Genomic DNA, 17,786 nt, shown 5'->3' with positions numbered 1-17,786 from the left:
CCTTTTTCTTGTCGCGGACACTCCAGGATCCCATTGTAAATGCATTGATGCATTCATTGTGTATCACGCATCCTGCATGAATAGCACGCCAGCTGCCCAGTGCATGAATGCATTGTCTCCATGGTTTCAAGAAGTGCAGGCTTTTGATAGATCGTCTGCGGCGTGACAAAATCACTCCTGGAAGCTTCGATTAGCCTCAGGGAGAAGTACATTTTGGGTCACTTTCGAGCGATTTTAGGTCATGTATTCAGAAAATTCTGAAGCATCAGAGGTACTCCGCCCAAATCTCCCCTCACAAGGCAAAGATCCACAAGGATCATGATGCTTGGATGATAATAATGATGATGATGATTACACTATGAGGGGATGACAAAGTCCGGGTCGCCGGCGGAGTGGGTCCAAAACATGAGGGTGAAGATGATTCTGAAGGAAACATCCTGAACCTCATGGCATGTTATTCCCTTCAACCGTAGCTGGGGTATAGACCTTGTGGTCAAGATGATAGGAAATAGAGGGGGCGAAATCATTTGTGTACTGTAGATACCGTAGATACTGGCCATGTAGTATGACTAGTATACTGTATGTTTGACGCTAATGTACGCTATAGCTGGTGTCATAGATCAATGGTGGAAATTGAAAGATCGATCCGGGCTTATGATGAAGGCCGCAGCGTGTTTGAAGTGTAGGGAGAGATATCGGTACTGGCGTACTGGCAATTAGGCGTCACCAGGTGTAGTCTTTCTTGCAGGCTGGGCAAAAATAGACCTGGCTACTTTCATGCGGAGTCATTAATCTCTTGTTGGAGTTAATTGTCACACGTCTGATTGTTATCAAACCAATCAACAGCGTAAGGTTTCCTTTCCTAATAGCATTCCGCGAAGATGACGTCACTGCAGCTGCTGCCCTCTATTTCCCCACCGCTGAATTACAGGCAATGTCGGACAAACATGCGGTTTCGTAATGGATTCAGGCTTTCTAACTAGGGCAGTTAGATTCAATCTGGCACATGTCCGAGTGTTGGAAATACTACATAATTGTTCTGAATATTTCTCTCTCTGACTCTATGGTATCGTTCATGCTAAAAACAATGCAGGGTCAAAGATAATTGACTTTGAAATAAGCTCAAATGCGTAGAAATAAGTGTCGATGTCCGATTGTCACGTGACTAAAGCGTCATCAATATCTTATGCAAATGACCTTGTGAGCTATAAATAGTAACTTCGCGGAATGCTATAGGAGAGCAGGATGTCGTCAAATGGTGGTAAAGTGAGGCAGTTTTGCTGTTGTATACCACAAAGTCATGGGTTCATCATCAGCCAAATCATATCTCTCGCAAAATTGTCCATATCTTCTCCGCGTCTCCGCATAATTGTTTGTTTAATTGTGGCGGTCTTTTGGACAAGTAGTCAAGAATATCAACTTGCTCTCAGCGGGTTAAAATGTTTAACATTGTCCACAACCACCTTGTGCGTACGTGGGCGATTTTGTACTTGAAGTTCGTGCAAGCAAAAAGGCTGGTGGACGCTATTTCAAGATCTAGTGAGTAATTTGTTGCAATACACAGACGCCTTACCCGACCATCCTTTGATCTCAGAAGAGAAAGGTCAGCAATCCACGTACACGCGCAGTTGTTTAACTAGTTCGCAGTGGAGAAAATGTATTCGAGGTTTTTTTGTTGAATTTAGGTCGTTTGGAATGAGATGTGTTGTTATTTTCGTACGGAAGTTGCTCTCAGCTAAACCGTGACTTCTCTTAACCACCGAGAGATCCCTAAACAGCCATAATAAAGTGTATAAAATCTTGAGAGCCGGGATGCAAACAAAATGTAGCCTTAGATTTACCTTAAGTTTGCAAGCCACATCGAAAAACCGCCTGGGAACTCTTGCAAAAATCATTCATTTGAGGTTGGCTTCAGGGTGATGCTACGCGTGGCGGCGCATTGTGGCGAGCAGGGGTATTATCATCCTGGTCATCTAAGTCTCACACCAAATTTGTCCCTTTAAGACCAACCTTTTCTCCCTACGTACTCTCTTTCCCCTGCCCAAGCCATTTCCCCGTTGACCTCTCCGTATCCCCGAGCTACAGTGTTTCCTTCCATTCTAAGGACGCTTGCACTGGAATATTTCAGAGGCGGAAAGCCAGCCATTATCGGCGCGGTACATGGATAATATCGATAGAATTCTCGTTTACGGTCTACCTGGTTGCATGAAGAATCCAATCAATTACTAGCCTATACTCTCTCAGTCACCTGAACGACATGCTGAGTTGGATGATGTGGGCTGCTGACGTACGAATGGGCTATTGCCCGATTTCTCAGCTCTGGCGTTTCAGGGAAATCGTCGGAAACTGAAGTAATGCATCCCTTTCTAACCCGCGTACAACAATTTTGAAAATAAATGGGAACATAAAAAAAAATATTTCACACTACACTGTCTGAGTGAATACCAGCTGGTAGATTTCACAACCCTTAGGAAGAACTACGAATGATGAAGTACGAAGTATGTCAAATGTACCTTGTCGATAACTTTTTACATCGGAATCGCCAATTCCTCGCCTGTAACTAAGTATAGAGGAAGATGACTGACACTTTGGGCGTAAATCAATTAGCACAGGATTTGATGACACGACCGACCTTCCTACTTCTTACTTCATGGGGAAGCGAAACGTGCCTATTGCGACACTTTGTGACGAAAATTGCTCTGGCAATATTTGACGTAGTTTTGTATGATGATAATGGCCGACGAATGAGGATGATTGCGGAGGAATATGCCGATATGTTGCGTGAATATGCATAGATACGTGAACGTATTAGTATTTGTAGCACAACGCTCTAGTAGAACGCAGAGAGACATTTACATTGATCGGCAGGGTTTTCCGATTGTTGGCTTTAACCATTGGATCAAGCAACTTTTCTGCCTCTAACTTAAGCCTGGTCTACACTAGCAAACTTCTCGAAACATATTTGTTTGTAAACATCACGAAACACAGCGTATCTGTTTGAGTTTGACGGACACACTATGAAACGAAAATGCCAACATTGCTAAGCCAATGATTGGCCATTAGGTCCAGCTAGTCAATCACATGCTCACCAGCTCTCCTGTGATTGGCTGGTTTTACCAAATTTTCAAGAACGAACATGTCCAAAGACACACGGGTTCAAACCGCGAAATTAAGCAGATTACTTGCTGCTTTGAGCGACGTCTGGTGAGGGAATGTTGAACTCCACCATGTCTTGGCCCAAAGTTGCATTGTACCTCCTTAATAAGGCATTGAACATGGCGATCGGCGACCCGAACATCACGCGAGATCTCCCCGTGAGGTCGTGATTCGCTTGGCAGGCTGCGCATCCAAGATTTACAAAAGCACCGGAAGATCTCATGATTTCTAAATAACATGTCTGGACGGCTGTTTTAAGTCTTTTTCACTGAGACACCGGGAACTCAGCTGAACTCGACACTGGCGGGCATAACATGATGAACTATTGATATATTAGTAATCGGATTACAGTAAAATTCTCCAAGGACCCCAGGCGCAATGTGACATACTGGTTGAGATACAGTGACTATCCTCGACGCTTATGGATAAAATGCGATGGTAATCGTGTCTAAAAGCGTGTTTTTGATAGAAATACGGTATTTTTTAATAGGAAGATCCTTGTATAAACAGTTGTACTCGTCCACCTGGTCGATACTGATAGTATAGTGCTGTCGTACTGGTGTTTGTACTGCGACAGCTGTGAGACTCATCACAAGTACAATGACGTTATCTTCGCACGTAATCAGCAATCTTCGTACAATGTACTTTAAAGGCAAACGCCGTTCGTAAAAAATCAAAATTCACAATTGAATTTGAATTTGAAAAGTTTCCAATTGCGTAAATACGCATCAGATATTAACTTTAGCTCTGCCGTTGCGTAGACAGATATAAAGATACTACAAATACCAATTTTCAGCAAATTCGTATGAATGACGTCTGCACAGCATAACTATAATTTTATTTTTCTGAACAAGCAGTAATTACGGATGGCGAACCCATTTAAAACCTTTTGGAATAGATTAACAATATGAAAATGTCGATATAAAATGAATCATAAACAATTGGTTATATTTCAAAGCATCAAATAAATTATTTGTCAAGCGCATAGAAGGGGAAAAAACTTGCATGAAAAAAGTGCCCTCCATTTTTTCACGGAACATTTCCACATCGACCGTAGTGGGAAAACGTGGCGTATATTACCGAATCTTATTATATGTTTATCCTAGATATTTGTCAATATTGTTAGGCTGTTGTCACCACGGTTTCTGCAGATTCAGCAGTTTCCGCTAAATCGCTTTGGCCAAAATTTTAGTGACGACAACATCGGAAAACGCCTGCGCTCAGCTATAATCTACCAATAACACCGCCTAATACTCTGCCAAAACATTCGCCCGGGTAAATGAAAAAGAAAGTATCGCCAAAAAGCTTGAATTATGCATAGAGAGAAATCAATGGTGTTAAATAAAATGCATTGCCCGCAGTATTCTCTATCAGCCAGTGCAGGTGTACTTAGGACTTTTTTCGAGCCTTACCCCATGGTCTCGTCCCCATGAGGCTTCATTACTTTATTGAAGCATCTGATACACTATACCTATAAGTGTAGCCCATACACAACCGTACAGTGTATCATTTTGTGAGGTGCGTGGGACGAGGTTTCTACACCTTGATAAACACGAATTATCAACTCGTAATCATGATGTCGATAATTACACGCAGAATGTGTTCTCTTCACATGCTGAAACATCCCCGTGTTTCGCAAACACCTTTTTGAATGATCTCATTTCCAAAGGTAACGACCTTTGTTAGTATTGCCATGGTAACCGAGTGTGTTGCCAAATTGAAAGACAAAACTACTCTTTCGCCATTTTCTCACCTTTGCGCAACGGGCATGTCCTCCCCCAGCGGGCTTCACCTCTGCCGCTGGACCAGCCCGCCCCCACCCCCGCGTAGCGGATCGGAGCCTGTCTGTTTGGACCAGGCGCGTCCAGACGCATGCATTATATTACTGAGTCCGCCTCGTGATTGGTCAATATATAACAGCTACACTGGCCACCTGGGACATCGTAAATTACAGAGTATGGTCGTTAATTTTCAACATGAATTTTTTATTGAATTTAATTTACCTGGTGCATTAAATCGATCGAATTCGTGTGATCTTTTAATGAAACTGACAACTCAGATTAAATTTAACAGCCAGCATCTTTTTCGGGTCGGATACAACATTAAAGTTATCACTGAATTTATTCCGATGCCAAAATCGCACCACGACAAAATCATGACGTGGACAATCGGAATAAATAAGTTTTCGAATCGGGCTCCCGGCAGTGCCTGACATCATTTTACCTTCCATTACTTTCTTTGCAGTTCGTGTGGTCTTGTGTATTATGTTTTTTATTGTATCATTGCATTTGATCTTTCTTTTTGTAGTCTTTGCGTTTTGTTTTGATGTTATGTATCCGTCTTCCAGGATGTTATGTTCCTTTTCGTAAAAACACGTCCACCGTCGGTAAGTGTGTGATATATTTAGTTGCTATAAGGTCCGGAATAGGGCAAGAAAAAACGAACTGCATCAAATTGAGCTTGGAGAATTTCAAGAAATCCATGTCGCTTGACTGTGTATATTGTACACCGAAACTACCAGGGCAGATAATTAGATTGCAAAAGCGCCAAAACCTCCTAATGAATCCCCTGTAACATACTCCAGCGCCCCCTGGTACAAAGAAGAGCGATTGTAGCTCCTAATATGAAATTGCGTTTACCTTAATCATCTTGATTTCTTGCATTTCGTTTCGGTTCTTGATTTCTTTTATAACCAACCCTGGTGGCGGTAAAACTCTATCTGTAAAAGAACACGGAGGAGAATGGAGGTTCGTCACTTTCGGTTACAAAAGCGAGTCATTGGTCGTAACACAGTGCAACCCCGATGAAGGTCACCCTAAAACGCTATCAAATAATGCAGAGTACTACAGTATTTGTGGTGGCAAATTTATTGCTTGACCGGAAGAAAATGAAAATGGATGCACACAATAATCGAAAAATACGAATTTTCGACATCGCTTGTACTCTGCAGTGACGGACCTCGGTCGCCCCCTTTGGGAAGTCGGGTTATCATTTATTTTCCTTGTCCCTGCACAAAAAAGGGTTGTGTGGAGGGACGAACGGGTATCATGTCTAGAAATCGTACTCTTAACGATTATCCTCTCTTTGAACATCTACATGTAACCAAATCAATCAGATTTAAATGTAATTATTTTCGAACAACAAAAATATGGCTCAGAATGGCCATTATAAAATCCACGCTCCACGCATCGGCGATGCCAGCGAAATGCACTGACGATGTTCATAATCAGCCTCCATACATGATAAACTGCCAGCCAATACACTTGGGATGGCCATGCTTTTGTTTAACATGTAATGACAGGACGATATTGATTTTTCCCTCGCCGAGCTTTGTGTACGGAAATAATGATATTCACGCCTTGCTCAGTGCAGCTGCACTGGGGATGAATACAGTGCTGCCAGCTGGAGTTGTTCCTTGAAAGGGGGACTATAGGCAGGAGCAGAGGTGCTAATTTGGCCATCTTCAGGTGACTTATATACACACTGAGGGCCCTGGGTCATGTCAGATTCAGCAGTAAATGTATTCCTCGTACAAGCGTGAATCATTTTACGTACTGTGAGATGTGAGAGACCCCTATTGGCGATTTCGTGTAACTTTATCTTGCCTGCCTAGCTGCTGCCTATATTGTCCCTTTAAGATGCTGTAATGATAACGGCAAGGTTATATAACGACCCCTAACGATCTGGGCTCAGCTGCTCAAACAGCGTTATCGGTAACATTGGCGTTAGGTCATGAAATTTACTGAAGAAGATAACGCTTATGTGAGCTAACGCTAGCATTTGTGTCTAACGCTGATTGGGCAATTGCATGGACCCTTATTATCGAAAGCTATTATCGCTGCTGAAGCTATCCCAACACCATTGCTAAAGAAGCTTTGCAAGTGCATTACAATTTACAGAAGACCTGCTTGAACTTTTTTTAGGCACTCTTCATCTGCCTGCTGACCTCAAAACTCATCCTATCATACTCAGCCACTGAGGTCAGTATGCAAATGAGGCCCCGTCAGGATGCAAATTAGTATGTGGTGATGAGCTCAAAGCCTACAAACCATTCAATTTGCAGTATCTCTGGACTGGGTGCTTCAATTTCGGTCAAACTTGATTTGATGCGGAGCTACAGTCTTTGAGGATTTGTACATGTGACGCAAAGGCGTAAAAGCAGGAATTATGACCTAAGGTCAGCATATTTGCATGTGTAAAACACGGTCAGGATGCAAATTTGGCTGAGGTCAGTATTATGTAAATTTGCAAAATTACTGAATATGCACTGGCATGGGGCGGGCCACTCAACAGTGCCTGTAGTATTGACTTGGCACAGATCCGTGAAGCAGTCGGTCCAGGGTAGGCAAAATTTGGCGTTGTCGCTAACCAGATATTATCGGATAGCGTGGTACGGATTCATATGAGCTATACCCGTTTCCATGACAACGCTTTCACATATTGATTTAGTGTTGCGTGCTGGTTAGACTGGGAATGGTATATGTGAAGAATCTCGGTGCAAGCGTACTCAATTTTGAGGAGAGCTGAACGGAGCGAAGCGTTCTAGGGGTCGTTAGTCTCCAAGGGAGTCGCGTTCAACGCGGAGACTCCGGGGTGTTATGGCCGACCCAGCCTGTTAACTGCGCAGTCGCTACTCGCGGTTGGCACGCCATACATGTGACCTCTCTGTTCAACCAACCTCCCGCGCAGTGCTGTAAGGATGTTGGTTGTTGCCTGGTGTATTTCGCATGGACAATCCGGGGTTGGCTTCTCGCTTCAGTCAGAAAATACACCAAAGATTATTCACCAGAATATCCAAACCTGAAAATTCTACTTTCGGTGATGCCCTCCGCCCTCGCCTCAACATAAGTGGCGCCAAATACTAACCGGAGGTGCGGAACACTTCTTTTTCGTATGACTGACTAGTAGAGACACCTGTCGGTAAGTTCGTGTAACTTTACCTGGCTCCTGTCCAATAGCCTCCCTTTAATCAGCTATCGATCTATCACCAATAATCGATTTGGTGTTTGAAACTAGAATCGATGTTATGGGGGTGTCACCACAATACCTGCGGGGTACAGACAACCGTTCTGATCAGTTTACTGTATGAGCTTCTCCGAGCTTTCTAAGACGGAGCGAAGGACGTATAGTAGCGAATTAAGGAAGGCATGTGTCTGCTTTCTGAGGCAATATGAAATTTAAGGGATTTATAAATCAAGAAATCCCCAGGAATGCCAATGTTTGGTCTGCAGTTCATTTGTTTACTACTCTATATGGTCGCAGTGACCGCGATCTCCGCGATCTGACAGAAGATTTGAGCGTACGAAGTTCGTCAAGGAAAAATGTTTTAGACTCGCAGACATTGGCATTTGCCTACCCTCTGACTAAAAGATACCTACCTGCACGTAACGCTTCGACTTCATCTCAACAACTAACTAACTGCGCGCATCTATATGTATTCCTGCGGTTACTGCTAATCGATGGCATTTGATCGATCTGCATGATAGAAATAGATGTAGATGTCGTGACTTGTAAACCATCTAATAATGATCTCACACATACCCAATGTCTGCTCTTTGTCTCGAATAGCATCCCATGCGCATCTTCGGGGCCTCATCGGATTGACGGAACGAGCGGAATGGTTTGGAACGTGATTTATGCTTGATCATCGCCAAAGCTTAATCCCCCCGCCCCACGATTTCGTACCGCTCAGTATATGAATACAGCCCATGTGGCCGAGTATACGTCAAATCCTACATAACTTGCTCAAAGTGTCTTTTAATCTGTCTTTCAGGAAAGAAAACGATTCTGAAATGTATCTCCGGGGATTTCAAATCTGGTCAGCTATCGGCGATCATGGGACCATCGGGTGCTGGCAAGTCATCACTGATGAACATTCTGGCTGGTTACAGGTACGTGCGTTAAAGGATCAGACGGCTTATTCCGTCAGTATGTTTAATCTTTTACGCACTTGTACTTCTTCGTGCGTAGCTCTTCGCACTGACGGCATGAAACCTGCCTAATACGTTTCTTTTTCTTTCACTTCAGAACGCGTAACATCAGTGGTGATATCCTGGTGAATGGCAAAGAGAGAAACCTTCGTAAATTCCGAAAGATGTCATGTTACATCATGCAGGAGGACCAGCTATTGCCTCACTTGACGGTAGAGGAGGCCATGATGTGTTCTGCCAATCTCAAGCTGAAGGAATCACTTGGTGACACAGAGAAACGAAAAGTGGTACGTATGGTTTTATGATCTGGGAGTAATAACCCGTCCCACCTACCTTTGTAGGGTGGGGCGGGACATATCCCTAATTCTGGGACCTCTCCTTCAGGTGACTGAAATCCTATAGACATGCTGTCGGTGACCGAGTGTAAAGGCACATCACGGATGCAGAGTAAATGGATTCGCGACTTGACTTCTTTGCTCTACATCCGTGGGCAGATGGACGGCCAACTTGCCTTCTGAACGGAGGAAAGGGTTCAACACCTTACTAATATCCTTAACTCCGCGACCTCTCTTTCAGGTGACTGAGATCCTAGACATGTTGTCGCTGACCGAGTGCAAAGGCACGTGGACGGCCAACCTGTCTGGTGGGCAGAGGAAAAGACTCTCAATAGCGCTGGAACTGGTCAACAATCCTCCAGTGATGTTCTTTGATGAACCGACGAGGTAAGGGCGAAAAATCTTAGCCGCACAGTCGGTGGAGTGTTGGCCTTAAGGCAGAGGTCCCGGGTTCAATTCCCGGCTGGACCTTGGTGATTTTCTTATGCTGCGGTTGCAAATACATTAACTACTGAAGTGTAGTTTGACTCTGGTGTAAGATTAATCAATGTCCGAGAGGAAAAGTGTCCTGCCTGATTGTTCAACTATAGATTAGATGCGTGGCATTGAAGTCTTGTTCAGCAGACACTTTTGAAGATGGACAGTATCCTTGTTGACACCAATTCTCAGGCAGATTAAAAATTCCAAATTGGCATGGTCAATTATACAAACTGTTGCCTTAAGCTGCCATTAATAACCAACAAATTTCACATTCCAAGGTGTACAAAAGTAACTTTCGGATGTTATGGTAATAGGTGACGTATACATATGTATCACTTTATCAATTCTTTAGTTTATAAACTAACAGATGTTATTCTTTCCTTTCAGCGGCCTAGACAGCTCGTCGTGTTTCCAATGCGTCCTCCTACTCAAGACGCTAGCTCAGGGTGGCAGAACAGTCATATGTACAATCCATCAACCCAGTGCAAAATTATTCGAAATGTTCGACCATGTGAGTAAACTTCAAGTTATCAAGAACAGATGTAGACAAAGAATGTGAAAGTACATGTAGTACTACAACACGTTAACTAGCACTAGGTACCAAATTCTGACAATAGGGGGCCTTTTACAGAACAAATATGCGCCAATTCTTGCGTTCCTGGTCAGTTTTATTGTCTGACTGTTGCTTATTTTTTCGTCTATTTCTCAAATAGTTTGACTAATTTGGCGTGTTTCACCAGTGTCCTTAGGGCACAATGATTTGTGACCTAGCCAAACCCACACTACAAATTGAATATTTTTCCATCATTTATAATACATTCCACATTTCAATTTTTCAGTTGTACTTCCTCGCCGATGGCCAGTGTATTTACCGCGGTCATGTACAGGGCTTGGTGCCATATCTACAACGGCAAGAGCTTATATGTCCGTCTTACCACAATCCCGCAGATTTCTGTAAGTATACCAATGAAGCAACCTGCAAACTAGAGATTATTGTTGCTGCGACTTGCGATAATTTTCACTTGAAAAATCTCTGGTATGCTGGCACAAAAATGAATAGCTTGCTTGTTACGTACCCAGATCCATATAGGATATTGATCACCGTGTGGACTGGTGCAACTGCTGTTATATGCAGGAATTCCCAAACAAGTCGATATTGACAACGGGAAAGGTCAGGTCCATGCTTCTACGAACCTGCTTTAGTTGAGCATTTGATGTCCTTGATGAGATAGCATGAGACTAGACGCAAGGGCCCAACGCGCCGCGTAGCGGCAAAAAAGCGAAGCTGGCGAAACATTTATAACGGGTCACCGTCACTTATTATTGGACTTATAGCGCATTTACGGGGTTGCAACTATTTTGCTTTATAGTGTCACCAGGAAAGAAAAGCATGCGACCTAACGCCGATCTATTTGTATAAAGTGATAATTGGAAGGTATATAGTAGGAAATATCAATAAAATAATCATTCCAAGTCGTCTTTTGAGGGCATTTTTGATTGTAAAAAATATATGTGTACGTCACCGTAGTCTCTGCAATGATAATTTTATCAGAGCAGTCTCGCGCAAGTAGAAGTTCTTTACCTATTAGTTCTTCACTTATTAGTCTCAACGTCTGGCGCAAAGCCAGACGTTTTCCATTACGATTTCACTACGATGTTTGACAAGAAGGAGCAGTGCGCGAGATATGCTAATGAGCAGACTTCCCTCGCTTGAGTTTCTGAAGAATGTCCCATATCGCGCTAAGCTCATCACTGCTGATTATGACAGGCGTGCAACGGTAGGTATCTGCTCCCCAACTTCCACCCTAATACGGTACAATAAGTTACCATTTGGTGGGAATGGGACAATGCCCTCACTGTGTATGGAGTCATAGGGATAAGAAGACATTATTCATTAGTGTTGGTACAAGTGATTTTGCCCAAAAAGCATGCGCATTCAAAAAACAAAATATGCAAGGTATCACGTACATGACCATGACAACGTGCAGAAAGTGCACTGGCCAGTGCATACCCTATGGCTATGTACTAGTAAACATGGTAAACATGAACAACATCATTATTCATCGGCAGTTCATTTTACTCCGAGTTTTTCCTGAAACATATAGCGATGATGATTAGGCCTACCATGTACCATGACCAATAACAGCACTAGATCATGTAGATGTCAACAAGTTCACATGAACCGTATAATCCCGCATGGCGCATGTGGGGCATGCGTCTAAACCAAAGCCCCAAAATCACTTGTTTTGGTCTGTTTCACTTGTGTTTCCCCTGTCTCCCAGCCCATAATACATTTACAGTTTACAATCCCCGATCATGGCCCAACAAAAGGTCATCGGTTGACTAAAGGAACACAACTGTTCAATGGATTTATAGTTGAATGCGATCAAACTACATCTTTTCAATCGTGGATTGTAAATTTAACCCCATGGGCCTAGGGAAGGCCCTATAACAATACTTTCGACACAGTTATTATCTCCGCTGCCTCCACCATGTTACACACAGTGCTCACTGCTGATTCTAAAATGCGCCACCTAGTCAAAACAGGACATATGTTCTTCTAGGAATAGATCTCTTTCCAATATTTCGTCATTCCACTATCGTCATCACCTCATCATACTTTCATTGACATTACAGGCACACATCCACAGAGCACTCTTCAAATCATCTACACAGTGGTTATCCAACTAGGATTATAAAGGTAATTTCTTAGCCCCGCACAGTGGGTTTCAGTCTTGATAAAGGGGCACTATTGCTAGCAGCTAGGTAGGCAAGATAAAGTTAGCCGAAGTAGCCGATAGGGGTCTCTCACCCCTCAAAGTCCGTCACAACCATTCAAGCTTGTACAAGGAATACATGCAGCGCTGACTCTAACAAGACCCAATGGGAATGTCGCACAGTCATCTGTCAAAAACAAGACCTATGTTGTAGTATGATCTCTTGCCAATATTTAATAATTGCACTATCGTCATCACCTCATCATACTTCATTGACATTACAGGCACACATTGACATAGACCACTGTTGCAATCAACGACACAGTCGCTATCCAAGTAGCATTATAGAGGTAATTATCATTATCATACCTCATTAGCATGTGAACCAATCGCGTCGCGTCCTTTGCGATCACGGCAAAGCCTCATGGAATAATGTCTTTCACCGTTGAATAATTTTTCATATTCCATGCCTACAACTTCAATTTCTTCATATTCCATGGCTAGAAGTTCAATACTAATATAATATCCAAGATAAAGTTACAAGAAGTAGTCAATAGGGGTCTCTCACCTCTCCTGTATGTCCACACTATTCACGCTTGTACGAGGAATACATTCAATGCTGAATCTAACAACACCCAGTGCCCTTACTCTGTATATTAGTCACTGGAAGATGGCCCATTTCACTCCTTGCTTCTACTTCACCTATAGTCTCATTGCAAACGCCTCAGTTCTATGATATCACATTCACTTTCAGCTGTCATGCAACGCAACAACTGTGCTATCTGCCATCGCACATCAACGAAGAAGTGCAGCCGCCCACATTCCACCTCACGTCTGTCCGACCAGCTGCAATCCTCGAGGACGCCCCACTGTACCACGATTTCACTACGATGTTTGACAAGAAGGAGCAGTGCGCGACATAGGCTAATGAGCAGACTTCCCTCGCTTGAGTTTCGGAAGAATGTTCCATATCGCGCTAAGCTGACCACTGCTGACCATGACAAGCGTGCATTGGACTGGTACAGGTTGGAACTGAACATTGAATATGCTGGTGGTGACGCTTTCTGATGAGAAGTTGGTCGTGACTGATGCAGTATCCTTGGACTTGTCCACAGCATCGTTCAATCATTGCTCTCTGAGCTGCCTTGATTCTGTACTTACCCAAATACTAAGACCAAATGCCTGTTGACTGTGCTTTAAGAGAGACTGGCGCCATGCCTAGAGATATGACTTACCCATATTGGCAAATTTGTATGACTTTATCTTGCCTACCTAGCTGCTGCCTATAGTCTCCCTTTAACTGCGGAACACTTCAAAGTCGATAAAATGCCATGTTCCACCTTTTAATGTGTTCAGACCGCCATTTTCAAAATAATCAAGTCAGGACACTGCCTTCTAGTCTCATAATAAATTTTGCTTTCCTCAATAATAACATTTCTTCTTCTTCAATTCTTTCATCATTCCAAACTTCTCCTCCTCTGACTTTTACAGGGGTACAGTCATGGCAATCAAAACCCAAATACTGAGACCAAATGCCTGTTGACTGTGCTTTAAGAGAGACTGGCGCCATGCCTAGTCTCTCTTAAAGCACAGTCAACAGACACCAACCCCCTCAGACTCAGAAACCACAAACGCCCAACCCTTCCTGCTACCTTAATACTTCTGGATACTTCCAAAATACACTTTTGGGTTTTTCCAACAAACACATATATGGACCCCCGTAGAGAAACGCCCTTTGAAGTTTTTCGCAAGCTCAAAAACATTTAGGGGTTTAAATCTCTCCGAAAAAACCTCAAGAGAGTGCATATTTGAGTTGGCAGATAAAAGGATTCAAAGGATTTTGAAAAGCCCCAAACGTGATCTTATCTTTCATTTTCTTGCAGTCATGGAAGTTGCTTGCGGTGAACACGGCGACAGAATCCCCAAACTAGTCATGGCAGTCAAAGCTACAGTCTGTGATAACTTTAAAGATTCCTTGACGAAGCCATTAAATACACAAACGGTGTCGCCACTAGGCGGCCAAAGGCAGAACAACGGTGAAATCACTTCCCAAAATGGCGCCAAATCAACTGGTATTTCAAATGGACATATATTGAAGCCACAGGCGTTAGAGACGAATGGCCTGTTACAAGAAGAAGTAAGTAGAAAGTTGGATGTTTTGAATTCCGTAATGAACGTGAAAAAAATCTGTACAAAGGCATGCATTGTCGTAAAAACAAGATGGAGTCCGTCATCACCGACCTATATATAGCTAGAGTCAATCAATCGGGCGCCCGTTGGGCATAAAAAACAATACCTAGAAGCCATGTTACACATCCATATCGTTAGGCCCGTGATGGGACTACACGGCTAGCCAACCCAGTACCAATTGCCTACTGATGTACAACCTATGCTGCAGAAATTCGTGCAAAAATCAAGAAAGTCTCGCTAATTTGTTAAAGACGCCAGAAATATATATCCTGTGTTCAAATTCCTGCATTAAGTGTAGCTTGAGTAGCCATGCATGTGTGCAGAGAATCGCGTACAAGCAATGTTGTCATCGTCCTTAACCTCAATCGCGGGCTGTAGTTGTCATTATTTGTGTTGTTGGCTTTGCAGAACGACAGGGTTCAAGTTCTGGTAAGCCAAAACCAGATAGTCTTACTAACAATCTGGTCTGAATTGCCGAATCCCTGACATCTTACCCCCAAAACATGTCACCACTTCCAAATGTTCTCTTGCAATACCTAACCAAAATTCTTCCTTGAAGTAATTGTCAGGGATTCTGCAATCCAGCCTAATGGGTACCCTGGAAGAGAGTCATACCGGTGACATCATAAGCAAATGTATTGTCATTAAAGGGACAACTTGGGTGAGAGATATGTTGTTTTTTCGCATAAAAATGGCTTCCAGCACGACCGTGACCTCTCAAAACACGATGTTGAAAAATGATTAAACTTCAATAAAAAATACACTAACGGAATGTTACCGTAGGCCTGCCCGGAATTCGCAAGACATGTTCAAAACTGTCTCGGCAACACTGGCGAAAATCGTTATTTGATACCAGCATTGGTGTGATAGTACTTTTGGCGGCGCATGGTGGCAAGCAGAGGTATTATCCTCCTGCCAAGGTAACTACCACGCTAAAGTTGTCCCTTTAACAGAGCTCGCTCGCGAGATGTGGATATTTGAACGCTGCGTGGCTAAGACATGGCATTTGCTACTGGGACCAATTCACTGGCTGCGGTGGTGCAGGGAAGAGTGGCGAGATTGGAGTAGTATAGTACCTATCATGACTCCTCTTTCCGGGTACATTTCATATTATGCAATGCACTCTCCATCACTAGCTAACAAACCTCTTTTTGAGATCAACATCATGATGTACTCTAAAACCCTTTCAATGTTACCATTATTCACTGCAGTCTCCTATTGACAAATCTGAGCATGCACACGAGATCCTGGTAGAATTGTTCAAACAATGCACACATCAATGTATATGGAAATGTACACACAATGCTGCATGCTTTTACCAAACAAGATGGCTGCCAATTATATGATGAATACCTGCAAAATACTATGAGAAAGTCCCAAATTTGTATACAAGTATTCGCTTTCAAATTCTCAGCGGTACAACCCAAGTCTACTTCTGCTGATATGAATGAGCAAAACGTGCATCATTTCTTTTTTAGCAGGCAAGTACATCCTCATCCCCAGCAGAGTATCTCCCCACATCCGATAACCTCAGCCAATCCGTCCAAATGGACGACCCGGTAATCTTCTAAAATACTAATCTATTAGATGCCATATTTAGGTTCAATCTAGAGTAGAGCATGCGCATTAGTGCCAGCATATTCTACCACACTCCGAGGCGAGGTAAATTATACGATCTTGTCAGTTTAAACCTCTCTTGTGCAGAGGAATCGCCACACCTGAAATCGTATTCCTACGCCACCGAGACAACTTTTTGAACTTTCCAATGAAGTTTCTTTTTGATGGCGAGCAATCTTCCAATGAAAGGACTAGCTTCCATTTGCTGCCTCGTAGCCGGAGGAGACTAACCGCAAGAGGCCAAATGTACGCTAGTACCACTAAGCAAGCGTTTCCAATGGCCAGGCTAGGAGATTGCATGGCGAGGTGGTCGTCGAATATGAAAAAGCAAAACAGCAGTGCTTTGTTTATTTTTGCCTCTTGTTTTCTAAATTTGACCCATCCATCACTTTCATATCTTTATCTTCCTGCATGTTCAACATTTTCACGCTATTCGTAACTCACATTTGTTAGTTAACTGTTGACACTTTTCGTGGCATTTTCTTATGCCTTTAGTAAAGCATGCCATAGATTTGTTGAAGTGTTGAAACTGATGATGTTAATGATTATGTTGTGATGATGACAACAATAATGATGAGAAACTGGTTATCTATCAGTGTTGTGTTATTTTTTGCTGAATTTCTTTTTTTTGGAGCGTTGTAGGTGGACGAAGCGGATCTAAATAGATTCTCAGTATGGCAAATATCGATTTTAAGGCAGACCTTGCAGAGTAACAGGTTAACTGACCAAAAGTTTGTAAATTGATGACTTTCTTTTCTATTCTAGGACTCTGGCAGCGAGCAAGGCGACCAGCACACGTTCAACACGAGTTGTCTCACACAGTTCAGGGTGCTCTTCGTACGAACATTCATGTCTATCATGAGGGATACGGTAGGTTTCCTTTTAATGGTACTCCTATTTTGCCTCAACAGCTTCAAAATCCCCACCTAAAGCCCGTAGCACACTAGCCGCCAACTTCGGCGTTCACAGGCGTTTTTTGCCGCAAGAGTCCTGAACGCCTGAAAAATCCCTAGTCTGCTACGAACGGCGTCGGCAAACGCGACTTGCCGCCACTTGCCGCAACTAAACGCCAAATATCTAACATGTTTGATTTTTAACGCGTGTCGCCGCGTTTGAACGCAAGAAGAAGCCAGGTGTGCTACGGATTGCCGCCTGAATTGGCGTCGGTGGCGAGGCTATGGCCAATCAGTATGCGTCTTGATGTCACATGATTTCAAAATGGCAGCCTAAAGTGGCGGAAAAGACGCTACTGGACGCCGATTCTGGGCAGGTGTGCTCTGACCGGGCTCCACTGGCCGCAACCTTCGGCGTCAGCTGAACGCTTCTTGTCACCAAAGTTGGCGGCTAGTGTGCTACGGGCT

At 43.3% G+C, this 17,786-nt stretch overlaps 1 protein-coding gene across 5 annotated transcripts in view; it reads left to right on the top strand.

Annotated features, from left to right (window-relative positions):
* The window catches only part of LOC135502037 (ATP-binding cassette sub-family G member 4-like), a 33,698-nt gene that overhangs the window by 8,636 nt on the left and 7,276 nt on the right, over positions 1-17,786 (top strand). Inside the window, exons 2-11 of one of the 5 annotated variants that reach the window (XM_064794488.1) lie at positions 5,504-5,542; positions 8,930-9,047; positions 9,184-9,373; positions 9,663-9,808; positions 10,289-10,412; positions 10,741-10,855; positions 14,502-14,755; positions 15,217-15,237; positions 16,287-16,367; positions 17,191-17,295. In XM_064794488.1, coding sequence (XP_064650558.1) covers positions 5,504-5,542; positions 8,930-9,047; positions 9,184-9,373; positions 9,663-9,808; positions 10,289-10,412; positions 10,741-10,855; positions 14,502-14,755; positions 15,217-15,237; positions 16,287-16,367; positions 17,191-17,295 — 1,193 coding nt within the window. The remainder of the gene's footprint in view (positions 1-5,503; positions 5,543-8,929; positions 9,048-9,183; positions 9,374-9,662; positions 9,809-10,288; positions 10,413-10,740; positions 10,856-14,501; positions 14,756-15,216; positions 15,238-16,286; positions 16,368-17,190; positions 17,296-17,786) is intronic. The other 4 variants (XM_064794490.1, XM_064794489.1, XM_064794491.1 and 1 more) reach the window with 4 other exon arrangements.

The sequence above is a fragment of the Lineus longissimus genome, chromosome 18 (genome assembly GCF_910592395.1).
Source record: "Lineus longissimus chromosome 18, tnLinLong1.2, whole genome shotgun sequence".
NCBI classification, from domain to species: Eukaryota; Metazoa; Nemertea; class Pilidiophora; order Heteronemertea; family Lineidae; genus Lineus; species Lineus longissimus.
This window is presented reverse-complemented; position numbering and strand designations above follow the sequence as displayed.